Source organism: Anoplopoma fimbria, chromosome 18 (genome assembly GCF_027596085.1).
Source record: "Anoplopoma fimbria isolate UVic2021 breed Golden Eagle Sablefish chromosome 18, Afim_UVic_2022, whole genome shotgun sequence".
Classification (NCBI taxonomy): Eukaryota; Metazoa; Chordata; class Actinopteri; order Perciformes; family Anoplopomatidae; genus Anoplopoma; species Anoplopoma fimbria.
In genome coordinates, this window is record NC_072466.1 from 22,438,383 (window position 1) to 22,458,878 (window position 20,496).

At 41.7% G+C, this 20,496-nt stretch overlaps 1 protein-coding gene across 1 annotated transcript; it reads left to right on the forward strand.

Moving 5' to 3' along the window:
• Window positions 1–244: 244 nt before the first annotated feature.
• slc5a6a (solute carrier family 5 member 6a) lies at window positions 245–18,493 on the forward strand. Its single transcript, XM_054618524.1, has 18 exons — window positions 245–390; window positions 8,583–8,694; window positions 9,960–10,203; window positions 10,285–10,506; window positions 11,020–11,085; window positions 12,432–12,483; window positions 12,635–12,702; window positions 13,072–13,226; window positions 13,340–13,480; window positions 14,654–14,783; window positions 14,894–14,982; window positions 15,187–15,299; window positions 15,793–15,860; window positions 16,102–16,188; window positions 16,273–16,457; window positions 16,591–16,694; window positions 17,429–17,556; window positions 17,646–18,493. Exons 3-18 carry the CDS (start codon window positions 10,078–10,080, stop codon window positions 17,844–17,846), a joined length of 1,935 nt encoding a protein of 644 aa, XP_054474499.1. The 5' UTR covers window positions 245–390; window positions 8,583–8,694; window positions 9,960–10,077; the 3' UTR covers window positions 17,847–18,493.
• Window positions 18,494–20,496: the final 2,003 nt, after the last annotated feature.

A 20,496-nucleotide genomic window follows, 5' to 3' on the forward strand; every position in this document is an offset into this window, starting at 1 on the left:
AGTCAATAAGCGTAATAGTACAGGCAATAATAATAGTAATGTGACTAATAATGATAGTGGTAGTAGTAGTGGGTGTCAGTCGGCTCACAGCAGGAGGCACGACTACGGTCCAGGTACCACAACGATGGATGTAGAACTTGTTGTGTTACTGGTGTTACTGTTAATTCAATGAGACACATGAGTCACCGGCCGGAGGGGAGGAGGGGAGGAGGGGTGTATGGAGAAGAGAAGCCACCGATGCAGCTGTGCTTCCACTGGGAGCAATGGAGGCTGTCGTCTGGGGACAATTCATGAATGTCACAGGTGTGTTCACCTTGACCCGAGTGTGTGTGCCCACTGGCCGGAGGATGTAAGTGGACTAACCTGCGATAAACAGACGTAAAGAAACGGGTAAGAAACATGACAACCGTGTGGTTTTGGTGTTATGCGGGGTGACTGACGCATACTGTCGTAAAAATCTCCCCAAGACTCAATTAGCGACGGTGATTAAATACCACGATGATGATTACCGCAGCGGTCGCAGACTGACGTCACGAATGCGTTGAACCGGGTCACCCATAGACTGTACATGTGTATGTATGTACATGTGTATGTATGTACATGTGTATGTAGAGGGATGTCCTGGTTCACAACACAGCTGCCTTATGCGTTAAACCTTCAATTTAATTGAATTGTAATTTTGGGTCCACTAACAGGAAAAACGTGCCCCAACAAATCAATATAACTCAATATATATTAGAGTTGTGCTGCCTTCAAAAGAATCGGGAAAGTCGCAACTACCATTAGATGTTTTACGGAAACGTGGCTCAAAGCATAAAGCGCTTCCAGGCAATGTCAAACAAAAGGAAAAAAAGAAGTAACGACAATGACCGTAAAACGTGTTTAGTGGCATTAGTGTGACTCTTTTTTCTACCTCACAATGATGCTTTTACTTGTGGCGACTGCGAACGTTTACTTTACGAGCAGTACGTGAAGGCAGCACAACGTAATGTCAAGGAGAGTGGGCGGTCCCTCGGCGTGTGACGTCACGACCAGAAGCAACCGGAGCGACGCGCCGCGGCTGCAGCGTTTGGTCGGCGTGGAGCGGTCACAGGTGAATCACAGGTAAGCCCTGCTACAAACCACGTCCACGGGAACAACAACGTGCGTTCGATGCCCGTCGTTGTCACCGGTGACACACAGAACACCCGGTGTCTGTGTGTCACCGGTGCTCGGTAGCGGAAGAACGTTGTAATGGTGCAGCCGGACCATGTGGGCGCACAGTCAGTGAATGTCAAACACACAACGTGTTCGTGGGCTGGTTCTCTGTTCAGGTTCTCGTTTAAGTGTTCTGAGATGTTCTGTGTAATGGACATGTGTTGGTGACACAACAGCTGCTGTGGTGTCACGTAACGTAGATGTTAGAAAACGATGCTAATGAATGAATGACATGTTGTAAAGTCAATATTTATCTGTGTTTTGAGTGAAAACCTGTTTGAGCTTGAAACCGTCAGAAAATAATTTAAAAAAAAGATGTCTGTTTGATTACACGGTCATAGGCTGAATGTTAAATGTGTCAATGGAATAACAATTAAATACCACCGTTAATTGCATATTTAAAGGACATATTTACTGCACCTCAGTGTATGAGTTAACAGGAAGGATATGTTTTTATTTTTTATTGGCTCAAATTCATGGAAACTACCCCATTAATGTAAATAATAATAACTTTATTTATATAGCACCTTTTTAAAAACAAGGTTTATAAAGTGCTTCGACAGACAAGGCAGCAAAACAATCATTAGGATAAAACTAAACTATGAAATAACAAGTGACAATCAAATAAACCAACAAAATAAATACAATCAAGTGAAATAGGTAAACATAGAATAGTAAACGAATATAAGATAAAATGGTAAAACCAAATAAAACGAAACATTAAAAACGACGACATCACATAAAAGCCATTCTGTAAAAATGTGTTTTAAGAAGTGATAAAATACATTTTATATGGTAACTATCGAATGAATGTAAGGTGCTGCAATCCTATAAGCACCAGTAAAGTTAGTCATATCCAAAATAGAGCTGTCTGATTGGTTGAAATGGCCCTTCAGTATCACAGGTTGTTGTTTTGGGGTTTTGTAATAAGGAATGGCTGAGCTGTTATGGAGAGTGAATATAAGGCGCTGGATGTCTGAAACTTATTTCGGCTTATTTCTCGGCGGCTGCTTGTCAGTTCACCGAGCAGACTGAACACTGAAGTCAGAGTCTTCATTGTTTTGGTGAGGCAGAACTTGCAGCAAACGGGTGCTCAGATTAAAGCCTTTCCCAAGCCCTACTCTGAAGACTTAATTGGCTACAAAACGGCCACATTCCCCACATAGTTAAGTCTTGGACAGAGTTTGTAACGTTGTCTTATGACTGTTTGGAGGAGCATCTCAAACAATCCAGTCCGGACCAATTACCAGTCTGTAATACATAGTGGTATGCAGCATGGAATCGGTGAATGGTACGGTTGTGTCTCCGTTCAAATTAAAGCTGGATTGGCTCGGCTGCTTTGTACGGATCTGCTCAAAGATTGTAGGTCAAACACTTATGTCAAGTTTTTGACCTACATATATAAAAAGTTTAAACATTTGATTGAACCACGGTCCTATATGTCATTACATTTTAGATATCCATAATGGCGTTTCTCCTAGTCAAAATTGTATTCTGAATAGTCGGAATGGTGATTAAGGATAGCCACAATAACATTGTTGCTAGTAGAAAAGTATTTCGAAATCTCTACAACTTTGATTTTACTAGTCAAAACTAAACGTAAGATATCCTTAAAAAGTACAAGTGGCTGTTTTGACATTTAAAAGCTACACTGAAGAATTAAATTACAGATACCTGCAGTATAAATACAACGTCAAAGGGACATTTTATCCACGATGACTGTCCTCAGAGAAAAAACACTTTTCCAATTCTTATGTTTAAGCCTTTATATTTCAGATATTCACAATTGCATTTTTGATATTCAGACTGAACATTCCTGTTATCTGCAATGGAATTTTGACTAGTAAAAACTCCCATATCGGATATTAACAATCTGATCGTTACTAGTCATGGCTTGGTGTTTTTCCCTAGTAATAATTCTCTTTAAAGATATCAGGAATTTATATTCTGATTATTAAAAATGCAATTGTGAATATCTGAAATCGAAAGCCACATAAAAGTCAATGGTGACGCCATTTTTCCTTGGAAGAATGATGTTGTAGACGCTGAAAAATCATTTTTGCCCAGGAAGGACTTCTGCAATATTTTAGCTAATAAATGTGAAAACTGCTTGCCTTAAAAAAAATGTTGTTTGGCTGGATATATTACATCTGACCTGCTTCACATTTTATTTAAAGAATATCAGCTTTTGCCATCACACATATGATTCAGTCTGTTAAACCAGAGTTTGGGTTCTAAGTAGGCCTCACTGTACCTGGGCGTAACACTGAATGTAACAGGGAGAATTATAATGGTTAGCGATGTATCCACATTTTCCTTCTTTTTATGTTTGTAGTATGGTTTTGTTAAATGTAATGTTTGTATTTATCTGGAATGCAAGACACATTTAGCACGGTCCCATTTGCAACATTTGAATAAAATGCAGTTATTTTAACACTACTTTAGGTTGCCACTGAGCACATTTACTGACACACACACACGCGCACACACACATGACTTCCAGTTATCTGCTATGAGGTACTATCGCACCTTCTGCAGGATAATGATTACACACACGCTTCAACCTTACACCATTCTCCTTTTTAGCATTATCTGGTGTTGCGTCAACAATTGTCAAAAAGACTTACACAGTGTGCCGCGTCACCTTTTGTTCAGTATTATCAGTGGAACAGCTCGCCATATCTTCATTCACAACACTGTCTTTTTTAGAACTGATAATAGAACCTTCATCAGCGTTGGCAATTTTGTGTTTCACTTGTCAGCAGCTCCTAATCCTGGCTGCTTATGGAAACAATAAGAACATCTTGTTTATGTCTGCCTCGTCTCACAGTGTGCTGTAAAGATATTTCACGGAGCAGGCCAAGGTTCAGCCGAAGGGTTTAATAATTAGTCAAATTAGACTAAGGGACTGTGTGAAGAACTGGATTGTAGCCGAGAGTATCCAGTTTCCAAGGTCAATTTTATTCAATAAAAAGCGAAGTTATTGTCAGATGATAGTCGGTGGGTTCCCAGATTGCGTTTCGGCCAATCGTGTCCCACACAGACTGTTTACCTGCATTTAACTAAAAGCCTGCTTGTACTTCATTAGTCAATACTACTTTGGACTAGTAATGGAAACCAGAACAAGTTCGATAATAAAACTTTGTCCCTTCGTCTGTGCATAGAGATCAATATTTCACTGGTTTGTAAAATTGAAGACATATGCCTTTTATTGCCTGACACATATTATACCAGGACACATTTTTTGCATTCAGGTATATCTTTGCAATAACCTCTAAGTGGTATTAAAGAGGGTATTTACAACCCATTGCCCCTGCTTGGGACTGTCTCATCCACCTGACCTTTAAGACAATAGGCCGACATTTAACAGTCATTCCCTAACTATGACCTAACTCTGTCCCGTCTCCAAAGCAATTATTTATCATTTGGTTTGACCTGTTGAAGCCTTAAACCTTCAGAGAAAAAGAATGACTATAATCCCTGGAGCTGCACTAAACCATTAGCACACTATGATCAGCTGGTCTGACAAGTGTATAGGCTAAAGACAGAGTGTTTTTAATAATTGTCTTAAATTGTCAATGAGAGGAATAATTAAATACTAACGGCTCGGGAAATATTTACTAGCTGGTGTGGTATTCAAGAGGGTATTTGAGATGTACCACTGTAGGGGTTTGTCTTATCCACTGTGTAGGAGAAAACCTCACGGAAGGTGCATACATTGTCGCAACAACCAGTTTGTTTACGTCCTTTAAGTATTTTCTCCTGTTAAACCCCGAAAAAGGTTGAAAACATCTCTGAGAAAGATCTCACCTATGTGTTGCTTCTCCAAGGACGCTGCAGAGTCTTTTTATTTTTTTTGCTCATGGGCCCATTGCTGCCCCCCTGGGGCTGGGAGACAGAAAAACACCCCACTGGTACCTGGCAGTTGGTGAGAACCACAGTTATAGTGGGCCCTCAAGGAGCAACAGTGGGCCCATTCCACGCATAAAAACAAACCTTTACAATTAACACAAAGGAGAGATTTATGCTTTGTCAGAAGTATTTTTCTATTTAACTTTAAGGATGAAGAGTGATGGACGGCTGGTGCCTCTTCAGCCAAAACAACCTTGTTCAACCTTGAATTGAGATGAATGTTTTTATTATAAAAAGGCACCCTGACTGGTGCAAAATCAGACTGATTTCTGTATCCTCCTGTCAAGGACAATGAGAAGACGTCTGGTTTCTCTGGTTGGCCCCTTTTAATCTCTGTTAATATTCACATTGAGTGCACAGTGGGTTAATTGCAGAGCTTCAGCAGGTTGTCTGATGAGGGGAATGAAAATGTGCGGTCTGCTTTGAACGACCTTGATAAGCATAATGTAAAGCCCTGGTCTTATTCAGCAGGAGTGCAGCTGCAAACCTTCCCATGCACTACCTACCCCCTACCCCCCCATCAAACAGCAGGTCTTCTGTTTTTCCAGCATTAACACACAAATCGTGGGGGCGTAGGGGGAAAAAGTGTCTGTGCCATCAGTTCAGCTCCCACTACCTCATGTAACGTGCAATCATTGTCCCTGTGTTGCCTGGCAACTGCAGCCTCCCTGACCTCCTTGTGTGATTTGCGATGCTCGTAACACCACCACCACCACCTAATACGCTGCCTGGCCACAAAAGTGAAGGGACTGCACCTTTACCTAACTCAACTGAAAAAAGCCTAAACGTCGGTTGAATCCTGGGACCGCCTCGTTGTGATATTGTTGGACAGAGCGATATATGTGTGGCCCTGGTTTGGTGGAAAGTCACAGTTATAGTCAAGTGGTGCAGAAGCAAATTGCTTGCTGTGAGCCATGTTCCTTTTATGTTGAGCATTCTTAAGTACTGCCCTTTGCAGCAAGCCATTTGAGTAGCCTGTGGGGTTACGTATTAAGTATCCTGTTATTGGCAACATACACATATGGGAGTATGTGTATGTATATATATATATATATATATATATATATATATACATACTCCCATATGTGTATGTATATATATATACCCGATACTTTTTAATTATTTAAATGTATGTATGAGTATGAGTGTGTACTATCTGCCTTTTTTATCTTGTCATGTAGTCTTGAAATGGCCTGTACTTCAAAGGGCAAGTTCTCCACCTTTTTATGTGGCTGTCAGTGCTGATGGTAAATGTAGTCCGGAAAATAAATAATTACCCAGTGCGTGCTCTATTTATCTGTTCCTACATGTACCAGGGTGCATTGTGCAAAGGCTGATCAATAAGCAAAATTAACTTTTTTTTAAGTTAATATTCGGGGTCCTGAAGAAGGTCTACAGCACACCTTTGTTCATGTGAGGAGGAAAACTTTAATGCAGATTCATTTCAGCAGATGATTCCGTTTCCAAAAGGTACCACCAGTCGGTGTTTGATCTTGGTAGCACAGATTCTGGAGGGCCCCCATCGACCATGTCCTCTACGCAGCAGAACGAGTGGCCCTCGCCGGCTGAATATCCAAGCTAGCCTTAAAACTGTAAAATGTAACGGTTACACTGTAAAAAGATCCTCATCCCTAACATCCTCTGCATATTTTGGGATGCCGTTTTTGGTGTTGGAAACATTACGCAAGCATCGAGAACGATCCTTTTTAGAGACTGTAGGCTTGGAAAGTTTAAACCATTTAGAACTGTGAAGGTCAGGGCAGGTCTAACTCTGATAAAAGACCGTCAATGGTTGTGAGGGAAAATTACATTTGCAATTCACTGAATGAAAATAATTTCTGCTGTCAGCTTTGCATGCCGGGATTTTTTGGCACCGTTTTAATGGGAACAGATTTTTTAAAACTTCAAAGAAAGAAATCCTTACGAACAGCCTGGACAGGAACGGTCAGCCAGCCTCTGTCAAATCCAACCAGTTGAGTCATTAAAGCCCAGAGATGGCAGGTACCTCTGGTTTCACCGTGAAGCCAGTGGTTGTTTTAAGCTCAGGGAGAATTTTAATCAAAGGGCCCTTTTGTAACTTGTCTGGTTTTAATGCATTTTTTTTCCCACTTTGATGCTGCCCATTTTTAGAATGGCATCTAAACAGTAGGGGTTTGCAACAAAGGGCCGTTGGCTCTGATCCCGTAACTCTCAGCAGGAGTAAAGTCTTGTGTGAAACAGCAGAACAAGTTGTGCACTATACACACTCCAGACATGCCTAATCAACAAGCCCTGCAGCAAATGTTCAAAAACCCTTAAATGCTCAGCAGGCCTTCAACTGCAGCGCATAGCACGTGCAAAGTGACACATTCGGTGTACTTACTGGCTTAAACATTAGTTAAAGAGCTACATTCTATCTGTTGAAACATCCATGCTTCTGTTCCCAACCTGTCATACGCTGTGGTAGATTATCCAAAATAAGGGATTTAACGGGGTTGTTCTTCTCAGCCAGTGCTTGATCAAACCAGCACGGATCATCACACAGACAGGCCTGTAGCTACAGAAAGCTACTGATGTGTGATTAGCACAATGATAGGCATTAGTCATGAAACAAAAAACTTAACTTAACACAGGCTGTTTACAAAAAGTGGACATAGTCAACACGGCGTCACCCTTTGGTTTGTGGACTGCTGTTATGAAGCCACGAGTTCGGCAATTTTGCAGTCGCCATCTTGGATTACGGCCGTCGCCATGTTTTTTCCGCAACCGATGAACAGACGTAACCATATTTGCAATATAGAGGACTGACGTAGAGATGTCGTTTGCATCTCTTGTAGCCGCAGCAACCTGTCAATCACAGTAAGCCCGCCCGAAAGAATACTCTGCTTTATGGTCTACATCACTCAATGGACGATCATTTACTAAATGGTCATCATGCTGTATTGAAGAAGACTTGAAACTACAGATTTTTAAAAATGGGATTAAAAAAATTAGTATCGACCAAGCCGATAAACGGCCGATCCCTCATGCAAATCCTCGCGCAGAATTCTCTGGCTTCCACACAGACTGTTTTCTGACCTGTAGAAGATACCAAAATGGCAACAACCAAAAAAAGCTGTACTCCGGGGCAGTGACTAGATCACTTCACTCACAAGTAGTGTAGGAGAATGCAGCACAGCAACACGCTGTGAAAGAGAATACGGTCTTTTGTGCAGTGGAGTATCCTCAGATGAACACAGCGAGGAGCTAACACACTTATATCTCCCCTGAAGTGACAACTGTAAAAGAACACTGTTATGCATCTCTTGTCAAAACATAACAAGGGATTGGGTTTTGTTTGGTTGAAATGATCTATACCCAAAAGAGAAGAAACCGCTGTTTTCTGGGGGAAAACATAGCACCTGTGTGGAAACATTTGTAACAATATTGCGACAGGCCCTGCATTTCTTACGTGTGGAGAATTGTTTTGCTGAATCTCTCCTCTGCCTCTACAGGGATCGTGATTGGAGGTCGTGACAAGATAGAAGATACTCCCCTTATGTGAGTCTGAGTGTCCAGTGTGTGTCAGCCAGCAGCAAAAGCAGCAGCTTTGACTCAGTAGTTACAGTAAGTCCTTTGCTGTTATTTTCTTCAAAGTTTTGTCTCGTATTCAAGTTTTGTTGTTGGCATTTTGTTGTGTTTTTCAACTTAGAAATTGCAGTTACGTGTTCAGACACGCCGACAATGCAGTCCTTACTTCATTTAGAGTATATGTGGACATGGAGTTAATGCATTCAAGAAACCGGCTTCTGTTTTACTGCTGTGGTTAAGGGGGCAACGGATCACAAACTCTCCGTTTCAGATTGTGTCGTGGACCGGATCAGCAGTAAAACATTTTTTTGAAGGAAATGTAGAACTTTTAGTGGTGCCCTGATTAAGCTTTTTGCAGCCGACACAGATTGCCATTTCCGCCGATACAGATTGTTGTTGTGTGGTGGTGGTGGTGGTGTTGTTGTTGTTTTGTTTTGTTTTGTTAAAGCAGCTGGTATACAAGTCTTTAAACAATGTTTTTCACCCCATTCCCGAAAAGTCTTAACGAATGCCCAGAAGTCAGTGTAAACGGTCAAAAACTCCTAATGTTATCCTTTTACTTTGTCATAGTCACTATGCTTATTAGAGCTAGTGTTAGGAAGTTAAACCGGTCATTATTCCCTCTTTAATATCTATTTTATATTGCCATTAAAAACAAAACAACTGGATTTATTCAAGTTTTCTCACAAAAACAATGGTATTTGAATAAGTGGTCCAAGGACAGAGGATGTCGTATGCTGTGCACATCGTAAGGCCCCAATCTCTGATATTTGGCTACATAAAATGAAATTGACTTGTCATTGATTTTGTGGAAAATTTAGTGTTTGTCTTTTAAAATTCAATAATATGGAATTTCTGGTTTCAGATGATTTGATAATGCGCTTATTAAAAAGGACACATTTTTACATACAACCTCCAGACAATTCTAACCTCTTTATGACTCCATCCTCCTTTCATTTCATCATCTCATCATAAAGCAATTGGAGGCTGATCCTAAATGACCAGCGATATCAACCCGTTCACCAGCCTGGTGTGATTTCCCCGTTGCAGTACAGCCGGCAGAGATGCATTAAAACGTAACGCTCTCTAAGTAGGTTCTATTACTGGTTCAGTAATAAGAGTCTGAATCTGTGTGCATTAAACGTTCTGGTCTAGATGAAAACATTGGTACACTATTTTCTTCGAGACAAGATGGATGATGGATGAAGCACTGTCCCCCCACAGTTCTGCCACGTCCCCCAAAGTCTTGGCGAGAGAAGCCAACTCTCAAACCACCTCCTCACTTTTTGTCCTCCCTCCAGCTCTCAGCGACTCTCCCTATGGTTGAGGGGCTCTCTCTGACGTCGTGATCAGCCCTAGAGGCTGTGCTTCCAACAGCCTTCCCTCTCCCCCCCACCCCACCCCACATCCACTGTCATCATGGGGGACGTAGTCCTCATGCACTTCACCACAGCGGACTATGTCATCTTTGCCTTGCTGTTGGTGGCCTCAACCGGCATCGGCCTCTTCTACGCCTTCTCCGGTGGGCGCCAGCGCACAACACAGGTAGACGTCATAATTCCTTTACTCACAGTTTTTAGTGTTTTATTTTAGAAATAGCTGACGCCAACATTGTGTTTCTTATAGGAGTTCCTGATGGCTGATCGCTCCATGAGCTGCCTGCCTGTTTCTCTGTCCCTGCTGGCCACCTTCCAGTCGGCCGTGGCCATCCTGGGCGCTCCGTCTGAGGTGTACACCTTTGGGACCCAGTACTGGTTCCTGGGCTGCTCCTACTTCTTGGGCCTGCTCATCCCGGCTCACGTTTTCATACCAGTCCTCTACAGACTGAGGCTGTCCAGCGCCTACGAGGTACACACAAGTAGAGGATTAACACGCACACATTAGTTAGCACAAATCTGTCCTCTGTCTGCAGTTTTCACTTGTCATTCTCGACTATGATCCCGGTGCTTGAAATTCTTATCTGTCCTTGGCTTGTTAACGTTCAACAGAAAAACATGTCTCGAGACTGAACATCTTCACACGGTCTTTATTGACAGCCAGTCTGGCTAATGATCAGTCTACATAAGGTTCATGAGATAAACTGAACAGAACTGCATTAACTCTCTGTGAACAAAGAATGAGAAAACCTTAAATACTTCAGTAACCAACTGACCTGAAACCTTAAGGAGAAGACTTAAGGGTGTTTTGTGCAACTGATTTTATTTTAAGGATACCTAGGACATTAAGAAACTGGCTTTGACAAAGTGAATCTAAACTGGCAGCTCTGATCCTGAGAATAAGCATCCACAGCACTGACCATGTATCACACATGACTGAGATGATATTCTAATTGTTTCCTTTGACATTCACTCTCCTCCACAGTATCTGGAGCTGCGCTTCAACAAGACGGTTCGCATATTGGGGACAGTGACCTTCATCTTTCAGATGGTATCTTTGTCTGCGTCATACTTTCTTTGTACATTATATTTTGGGCCTTCTTATGCCAGCACTTGCAGGAATCAGGGATCTGATTGGTCTTACTTTTGATAAAATGACCTCCATCCTGGGCACCACGTCACCTAAACAGATACTTAAAAAAGACAATGATTTGACATTGAGAATTATGTATAATAACTTCAACGCAACTTGCTATCTAGTTCAGCAAGCTGGCAGCCAAAGCAGCAGGATATGTAGTAAAACATTTAGTTAAGAAAAGCAATAACGGTTTTGTGCTTGCCAAAAAAGGAACACAATCTCCACCACTGTCAGTGTGGTGTTTATTGTCCTATCTAAGAATGCATTCACTGGCTGATTATATTACAGCCTGAGTAAAACTTTGGCCCTGGAAATGTCACATTGACACTTGTAAAAAATCTCTCTTGTGGTTTGTGTTGCCTACATTGACAGAGTTCATGAATTGATGACATGACATAAATTATATGAATTGTTATTCTCAAAGATAATCAATACAAATGTACATTCCTAAAACATAATTCGAATAATTGTGTAGGAACAATGATTGATGGCCGGTTTCTCAAAGGCTACTTAGCCTTTTAGTTTAACCCTCTGAACCCCACAGTCTCAGAGCCTTTTATTTTTATTTGGCCTTTTGTCACATTTTACACATGACACATGCTTTTTCACTGCAATACATAAGTCATAAGCACAGCACACACAAAAAAAGGGGGGAGTATTCAATAATTTATTTTAATGGCATAAATTGTACAGAAAAAACACAAGTTGAATTTCTTTGATAATCTACTCAACAAAAATGAGAAACCAATCCAATCTACATATATCCAACATTCTTTCCATGTGCAATCTTAACTCAAGGATTCAAGGATAACTTATTGTCATTATGCAGCACAGGGTTGCACAACAAAATGCCGTTTTCTCCCATATGCCACACAAGAAAAAACAGTATTGCATTCCTGTAATTCATTTCTGAAGGGTAAGGGTGAGGAATGTAAACACCTGCAACAAAAAACAACCTGCCTCTAAAAACAACATAATTTATTTAACAAAAATGAAGAACCAATCCAATCTCTGTATCTAACATTTTTTCCAAGTGTTAATCTTGAGGTCCATTAGATCTGTAAAACCAAACCTCTGTCTTTATCTTAATGTGCTTTCTGAAAATGCCGCCCCCTCTAAAGTCACCGACCGTTTCAACAGTTAAGCAAGTTTAATCCGATACTTGTGAGCCAGCTAGCCCCAAAACGCCACCTCCTGGTTCAGCTCTGTTTTTGTGGTTCTTCCTGTTCTGCAGTGTTTATTGTTCTCTTCCTCTGCAGGTCATTTACATGGGGGTGGTCCTGTACGCCCCGGCCCTGGCACTCAATGCAGGTAAGATTTATTACTTTGTCCTATTTCAACAGCAGGATTATCACACCATTTTAACACAAACGGGTTCCCACAGTTACTGATGTGAATTGCCTAAATGATTGAGTAACCTGTGTGCAATGTGTTGTAATGGTTCTACTCTGTTCTTATGCAGTGACAGGTTTTGACCTATGGGGGGCGGTGCTAGCCATGGGGTTGGTGTGCACTCTATATACTGCTCTGGTGAGTCTCTAACTCTTTCTTAAACCCAGTGATAATTTCATCAATGACTGCGGTGACATAATATCAGCTGACTACAACATTTGTCAAACATAACAGTACTCAGGAAGTTCTGTAGTTTTTGTTTTTTTTTACAAAACACCACATGCACTTGATAGGAAATTCTCCTACTTTCATAAATTTCTCTTAGCTCTGATGACTTTAATTCTTTCCAACGATCATCTCTGGTCATTCTAGGATCATAGATGTAACTAATTTCATTCCATTTGTTGTCAGTATGTCGAGCCTCTAATTAATGCTGAACTTTTACCAAAAGTTTTTAAAGTTGATTATTATAGAATTTAACGTGAATCCACTGCTCCTCTGTCCCAGGGGGGTCTGAAGGCGGTAATCTGGACCGATGTGTTCCAGACAGTGGTGATGTTTGCGGGCCAGCTGGCGGTCATTGTGGTGGGGGCCAGTCAGGCAGGGGGCATGGCAGAGGTGTGGAGGAAAGCAGTTAATGGCAGCCGCATTTCTGGACTAGAGTGAGTATTCAGCATGGCTGAAGTGCAGTAGAATGAAGTATTGCTCATTAACTTTACTTTACGCCCATAAAGATAGAGGCTGATCATACTGTATTCACTCTTTGCCCGTGTAGTCTGAACCCCGACCCTCTGGAGCGCCACACCTTCTGGACGCTGGGTGTGGGAGGAGTCTTCCTGATGTTAGCTTTGTACGGGGTCAACCAGGCCCAGGTCCAGAGATACCTCAGTTCTCGTACGGAGAGAGAGGCCGTCATGTAAGTCAAAGTCTCAAAGCATGCTTGGCTAATCCTTGCTGAAGAGAAAATATTACAAAGACTGATTTTGAGTATTAACCCATTTCACTGGGTATTTTACTGAATATAAAACACAGCTAGGAAGGTGCACTCAGATCTTCGCCAGGTGCATCTTTAACCACCACTGCTGTAAAGTTTGATCGAACACAAATATCAATTGCCCCCACATAGGCTGCAAGCGCATCAGACTTCAGGTTTTTCAGTCTACTTCTCACTCAACAAATAAGCTCTCATTTAATCATTGCAGCTGTCTACGCCAGCTTAGTGCAGCTTAACTTCAGTCAAATGTGTAATGCTTCATGTTGACTGTAAATTGCTTCTTCTGAACACAGACTTAGTTTAGTTTAGTTTAGTTAGCTGTTGGCTGTATTAGCCCCGTTAGCTGTTGCCAAACTTCACAGGACTCAGCTTGCCTACCAGCTGCTAACAGCTAACTAGCTCTCCTCCTATAGACATAAGGAGACGCGCTCTGTTGTAGTCAACACTCGGTTCAGTTCATCATGTGCTAAGCTAGTTGGATTCATTCATAAAATATGTTTTCAAATAGTGTAAATAACTGAAGCCACAAGAGGTCCTTCAGCAAACATTCATAAATGGGGCGGCTGTGGCACATGAGGTAGAGCGCTTGTCCCGTAACCACAAGGTTGGTGGTTCAAACCCCTCTACCGGCAACATGCCGAGGTGTCCTTGAGCAAGACACCTAACCCCAAGTTGCTCCCCGGGCGCTTCATTGCAGCCCACTGCTCCTCTGGGATGGGTTAAATGCAGAGAAATAATTTCCCCATTGTGGGACTAATAAAGGCTTAATTATTATTATTATTATTATTATTATTATAAATGAGCACAATAGATATTAGGCCAGTAGGTCCAGCAGTATGAGAGATCAGCTGTTGACAGACGGACACAGAGACGCACAAACTAACGAACGCTAGCGACAGAATGCATAATCTCCTGGTGGAAATAAAAAGTAGGACCTAGTCAGACCGGGTGATAGGTTCGGACGATTGTCTTGCCTAAGTATTCATCAGTATTTATATAGTTTCATTTTCATGTGAACCTGTTCTATGATTTCGGTCATCTTATCTCCATTGTTGACAGTGGGTTTTTTCCCCAAAACCTCTTATGTCCTTCTAGGTCCTGCTACGTGGTTTTCCCGTGCCAGCAGATTGTCTTGTGTTTAGGTTGCCTGATGGGTCTGGTCATGTTTGCTCGTTATGGAGAGGACAGCCCTCTGGACAAGGGCTACGTCAAAACTAATGACCAGGTTGACATTACATTTCCTTCATGGTTCGCCAAATTTTAGGGAACATCCAGTGTATTTGGTTTTATTCTTGGCTCTTGAGGTACATCTTAATATTTAGCTCCTTTGTGCAGATGGTGCTGTACTTTGTGATGGATGTATTCAAGGACCTGCCTGGGCTCGCTGGACTGTTTGTGGCCTGTCTCTTCAGTGGAGCTCTCAGGTAAGAAAACAGATTTGGAAAAATAGGAGCACTTACTGTTGAATGAAGCTGATTGAACTTGTCCTACAGTTTTGCACTTGGAATGCCAGCATTTATCCCTTTTTAGAAAGTTCCTACTACTGCATTCACGCTCCTCCCCGAAGGCTTATGCCTAACAGGCAGCCATTTAATGTGCAATTAATCCCATCTTTTGTCTCCCTTCAGCACCATCTCATCAGCCTTTAACTCCCTAGCAACAGTAACCATGGAGGACCTGATTAAACCTTATTTTCCAAACATGACCGAGGCTAGAGCTACGCTGCTTTCCAAGGGACTTGGTAAGACGTGCTTTTAAAGGTGCACTGTGTAATGCCGGGCCACCTGCTCCAAAGAGGTCTGGGTTCATACAATCTTAATTCAAGGATAATTTATTGTCACCATGCAGCATATGGTTGCACAACAAAATGCAGTTATCTCCCATATTCCATACAAAAACAAACTTGACGAAACAAAAACAGTAGTGCATTCCTGTAATTCATTTTTTAAATATGTAACGAGGAATGTAAACACCTGCAACAAAACAATACTTGTGACTTTTTTGCTGTGTCAGCCCCATTCCGATCTATGCAACCAATGTTTTGGGGATTTAATTGCTTACAAGAGCAGTTCTTAATTGATCCAAAAACAATGGCTTGACATTAAGAATCTGAACCTGAACACAGGTGTCACCAACAGATGAGTCGATTAATTGACTTTCAGAGGGCAGCCCGAATATAACCATGTAACAGGTGTAACCACTAACTATTTCTGTTTCATCTAATTGGTCCATAGCTTTGGTCTACGGCCTGGTGTGTCTGGCTATGGCCTACCTCGCCTCTATAATGGGATCTGTGCTGCAGGTAAACAAACAGTTGACATGCTCTGAGTTGCAGAGAAAGAAAATGTCTTTAATTGGAAGAGTGACACATTATAAAATGTTTGTAACGAAATACACAGTAAACATGTGTCCTTGATTTATTTTAATTTAGAAAAAAAATCATTTTTGTTTTTTTTGCTACGGTTATGCAGCTGTTCAGTGTAATTGGCACCTGAAGAAAAGAGTCATTGCACTGCCTTGCTCTCTGTCCTCTGTGTCCTCAGGCAGCCTTCAGCATCTTTGGGATGGTGGGTGGTCCTCTGCTGGGCGTCTTCTGTCTGGGAATGTTCTTTCCTTGGGCAAACTCTACTGTGAGTTCTTTTTGATTTATGATTCAATATTGTACAAACTATAATTAGAGTTGAGGTTTAACATCTGTACCTCCACCTCCTCAGGGTGCAGTTGTCGGGCTAGTAGCAGGACTCGCCATGGCATTCTGGATCGGCATTGGCAACTTTGTGATGCGTATGTCCAATTCCATCCCAGTGCCACCGCTCAACACCACCGCCCTGCCCCTGTTTGACAACATGACCGCCACCGTCCTTACTACACTGGTCAACGCAACCACAGCCAAGCCAAGGTAACCCATGAAAACCAAAGAACTAGCCTTGTAGACTTTCTCTTAACACTACAGGAAGACTACAGATGTTCAGTCATGTAATGGTCATCAAGATAGGTCTTAACAAAGCTTTGTCTTCCCCACTTTTCTTCAGGCCATCGGGTGTGCAGGCGCTCTACTCGTTGTCCTACATGTGGTACAGCGCTCACAACTCCACCACTGTGGTGGTGGTGGGACTGATAGTCAGCCTGCTAACAGGTACACGCACCTCTACCACTGGAGTAAAGAAACACTAACACCCACTAACATTTGTCTTCATTGGGAAAGGTAACAATCTGCATTCTTTTCCAAGACAAATGACTTTGCAGTAGTCACGGGTTGATCGGCTCCAGCTCCGATCCATAGTTGTGGAAACATGATGCCCGGCTGGACACCCTTATTTTTACCACTTTTCTGATACAGAAAACAAATTGAATATATATATTTATATATATATATATAAGAAATAAAATCAACAGATTCATTCAATTTCAATCCACCGTTCACCAAATCTGGTTTGCGTCAAAATAAACCATAGGATACCATAGCATTAATATAGCAGCAAACAACTGTTGTTAATGTAAAGCTATCGTGGAGTTTTGTTTACCTGGGCAGAGAATGAAGTCACTCTCCCTCTGTGTGTGTCGCTATCAGAGCTTTTCCTCACTTTGTTGACAATGGAAATGCTCCCAATTACTGATCTGGCACCTTTATTTCACTGAGTTAGATGTAAAAAGAAACAGCAGTTATATGCACCTCTCAAAGGGCTCTACATTTAAAAATAAATAAAACAGAAAAACTTACTTTTATAAATAAAATAAATACAAGTAGCAAGAAGAAAGCACGTTTCATTTTAAGGGACACATACTATTGCCACATTTCAGCATATGTGCTGACGAGGCAGCTGTTACTCAAATAAATGAATACCTCATCACTGCTGTCATCAATGTTAGGACCCATGAAGGAGAAGGATCTGACCCCCGGCACAGTGTTCCCAGTCCTGGGCACGCTGCTCTTCTTCCTGCCCGAGCGCTACAGGGAGAAGCTCTGCTGTGTCACTCCTCTGTCCAACCCTCAGAAGGTAACTTCATATTTACACTCTTCCTTGTTTGTTAACCCTGAACCCGAGCTTTCAACAGCAACAGATAACAATGAATCCTTGTTGACCAGTCCAAAGAAATCGACACGCAGCCTTATCAGATGGCCAAGAAAGACAGCAACGGAGCAGCTCTCTGCAAAGAGGACACGGTCACCGAGGACAAAGAGATGGAGAGCGACCGAGCGCCGACGGAAGACGAGGACTTGGAGACGAGGACGGCTCTGCCATCGTGCCAACTGACGGGTCACACGGTTGAGGAGACGGCCTTTTGATTCTTTCTCCTCCTACTTGTAACACCTAAACACCTCCCAGTTCCTTAGGGGTGGTGGAGCACAACACAGATCATAGATGTGAAGTCCATCAGCGGGTGTTTTTTTTAAAATGTCATAATCAGTTGAATCTGATTATGGAGAAGGCTTATGGACTAAAGCATTTAGGTGAGGGGTAAGGGTGTTTTATTGGAACCTGCTCCTGCTTTATTTTCTCAAACCAACTATTGGAAATCAACTTTTTCCAGGCAGGATCTGTGCACTGAAAGCCCAAATGGCAGCAGGCAAAGAAGAAACGAGTCAGTCTATCTCCATTGGCGACACTCGGAGGCACGCACAAGCTCACGTCTGTCCAGATGTGTGCGGTTCAAAGGTAACGAGAGTGAGCTCTCACGCACAATGAGCGGCACTGCTGCGACTGGATCCAGACATCTCTGTTTGACAAAAAAGAATCAGGTAGTCATTAAAAGTAAATGTAAATGTGCTATTTTTGTAGAAAAGACGGAGCCATAAAATCCCAGAGTATGTTTTAAGAGAATATAATATTAAAAAAGAACTTGAACAGAAGGCATGGCAGCTGTGATGGCTCAATAGTAATAGTCGCCTTCTAGCTGCTACTGTAGGTGTCTAAATAAGAAGGCAAAGGTGTGTGTGTGTGTGTGTGTGTGTGTTCAGATGAGATGGTGTCTTGTGGTGGCAGTTAAATTAGAGTGCAGTAATTCCTGTTCTCACCAAAAGGGCATGAGTAGAGAGTGATCCAGTCAGAGTGCAGAGCTGCTGGCTCCACATGCAAGTAAATATTATCCACAGTTGTCTATCCTCTGGGGACTTGTGTAGGTACCATGTGCAACAAATTCCTCGCAAGTTGCTGTCGTCCAATCATTCACAACTTCCTGTATAAAACACTTTTTTTTTCTTTTTTTTTACTGCCTGCTATTTTATTTGGGTTCCAAAGTCTGAAGGTAAAATTTAAACAACATTCAGTGCACAAAATGCACAAAAAAATATATATATATAACACAACACAAAAGTTGCTGTGTTATTTCTGCCTCTTATCAGCTCGGATTCACCAAAGTCAAACAATAACAAACAAACTGTCTGATCGAGTGAGCAGCATACAAGCAACCTGTGTAAAATTTAAGTTTTTGGTTTTTTTTCTTTCAGTGGAGTTTGGTAGCTTTGGAGCATAGAAAGCGGCTACAGCGCCCCCATAGGGAACGGTTGTCTCACAGTTAGGTTAAGCAGTAAAAACATTATATATGTAGACATGAACCAGTATCGTTATTTATTTTGGGGGGGGACAGAGTAGAGGGAATCTGAATCATAGGAGTTTGTGTTTAGGCATTCAGTGTAATTGACATTGCACTACAGAGACCAATGTGCTGTGCATTAAATGAATCAGCACTGCCATGCCATCTTTAACCATCAAAACTTTTGTGTTTTTGAATGATTTCTATAGTTTTCTGTTGTGCTCAGTCACAGTGAACATAACCTAAGCAGTGATGACTCTGTTTTGATGAAGCTCTAAAGTGCCTCACTGACTCCATGTTCTCTGACGAGCTGGTCTTCATTAGCTCTATATGTTTTACCTTATAAGTGGCTATCAACATGGAACCCACATGTTCAGCCCTGCTCCCATCTGATATGACTGCCCTGAACTAAGCACTGCTCTGAACCACATAGAGAAACCATCTTGGGCCTATGAGACGGACCTTCTTTCAGTCCCATTAGACATTAACTTGATATATTTGAAAGTAGGTTGGGTTCAGTCATCTCTGGTATTTCTGTAGTTTTTTTTTTTTTTCTAATTCAGGTTGTTGTCAGTGCCAGTATGTGATTGATTTGCTTAATAGTGTGTGTGTGTGTGTGTGTTTGAATATTATCGTCGTCTGTTTTTGGAATCACAGAATTCTTGACCATTGCCATGTTAGTGTTTGAACTCATCCTTCGTCATTGTGTAAGAAGAGAGGTGTTGTGTGTACAGTGTTTTTGTATCGGTACCGTCTGTGCTCTTTAAAATGGACCGCATGGCCACGTGATTTACTATGTTATGTTCTGCATAACGTCACAGTTCCGATCTCGAAGATTTGTTTCCTACTCATTAGTGTCATTGTCTGTAGTTGTCTCTCATTTCTTTGTTCAGCCATAGAAAACGTTTAGTAGCAACACTAGCAGAGACCTGGGAAGAACAGTCCATGCTGCTTCACACACAAGTGAGTTGAAGAGCGACCGTGTCCGTTAGCCCCGCCCACCCCCTCTGGCCACTCTGCTATATATAAAGCTCTTCAACTCACTAGTGTGTGAAAGTATGTGTGTGTATATATGTATACACACACACACACACACACACACACACACGAGTTTCCTCAATTGGCAACATACTTTGACTTAAAAGACATTTAAATGAAAATCTTCAAGATGGTTACTTTAAACTTGGAATGACCAAAACCAGTCTTGCATGTTTCCAAAGAGTTTTCTACAGTTCATAGAGAGTCCATATGAATTTTCATTGATCCAAATGTTTACCTACATCTCATTTAAACAGTCAGTCAGTAACGTTGCTTTATTGGTATGTGTTGTCACATGCTGAACTTAAGACATCATGTCTATTGCCTTACATTTTCCTCTTTAACCCTTGTGCATCCTTTAAAAA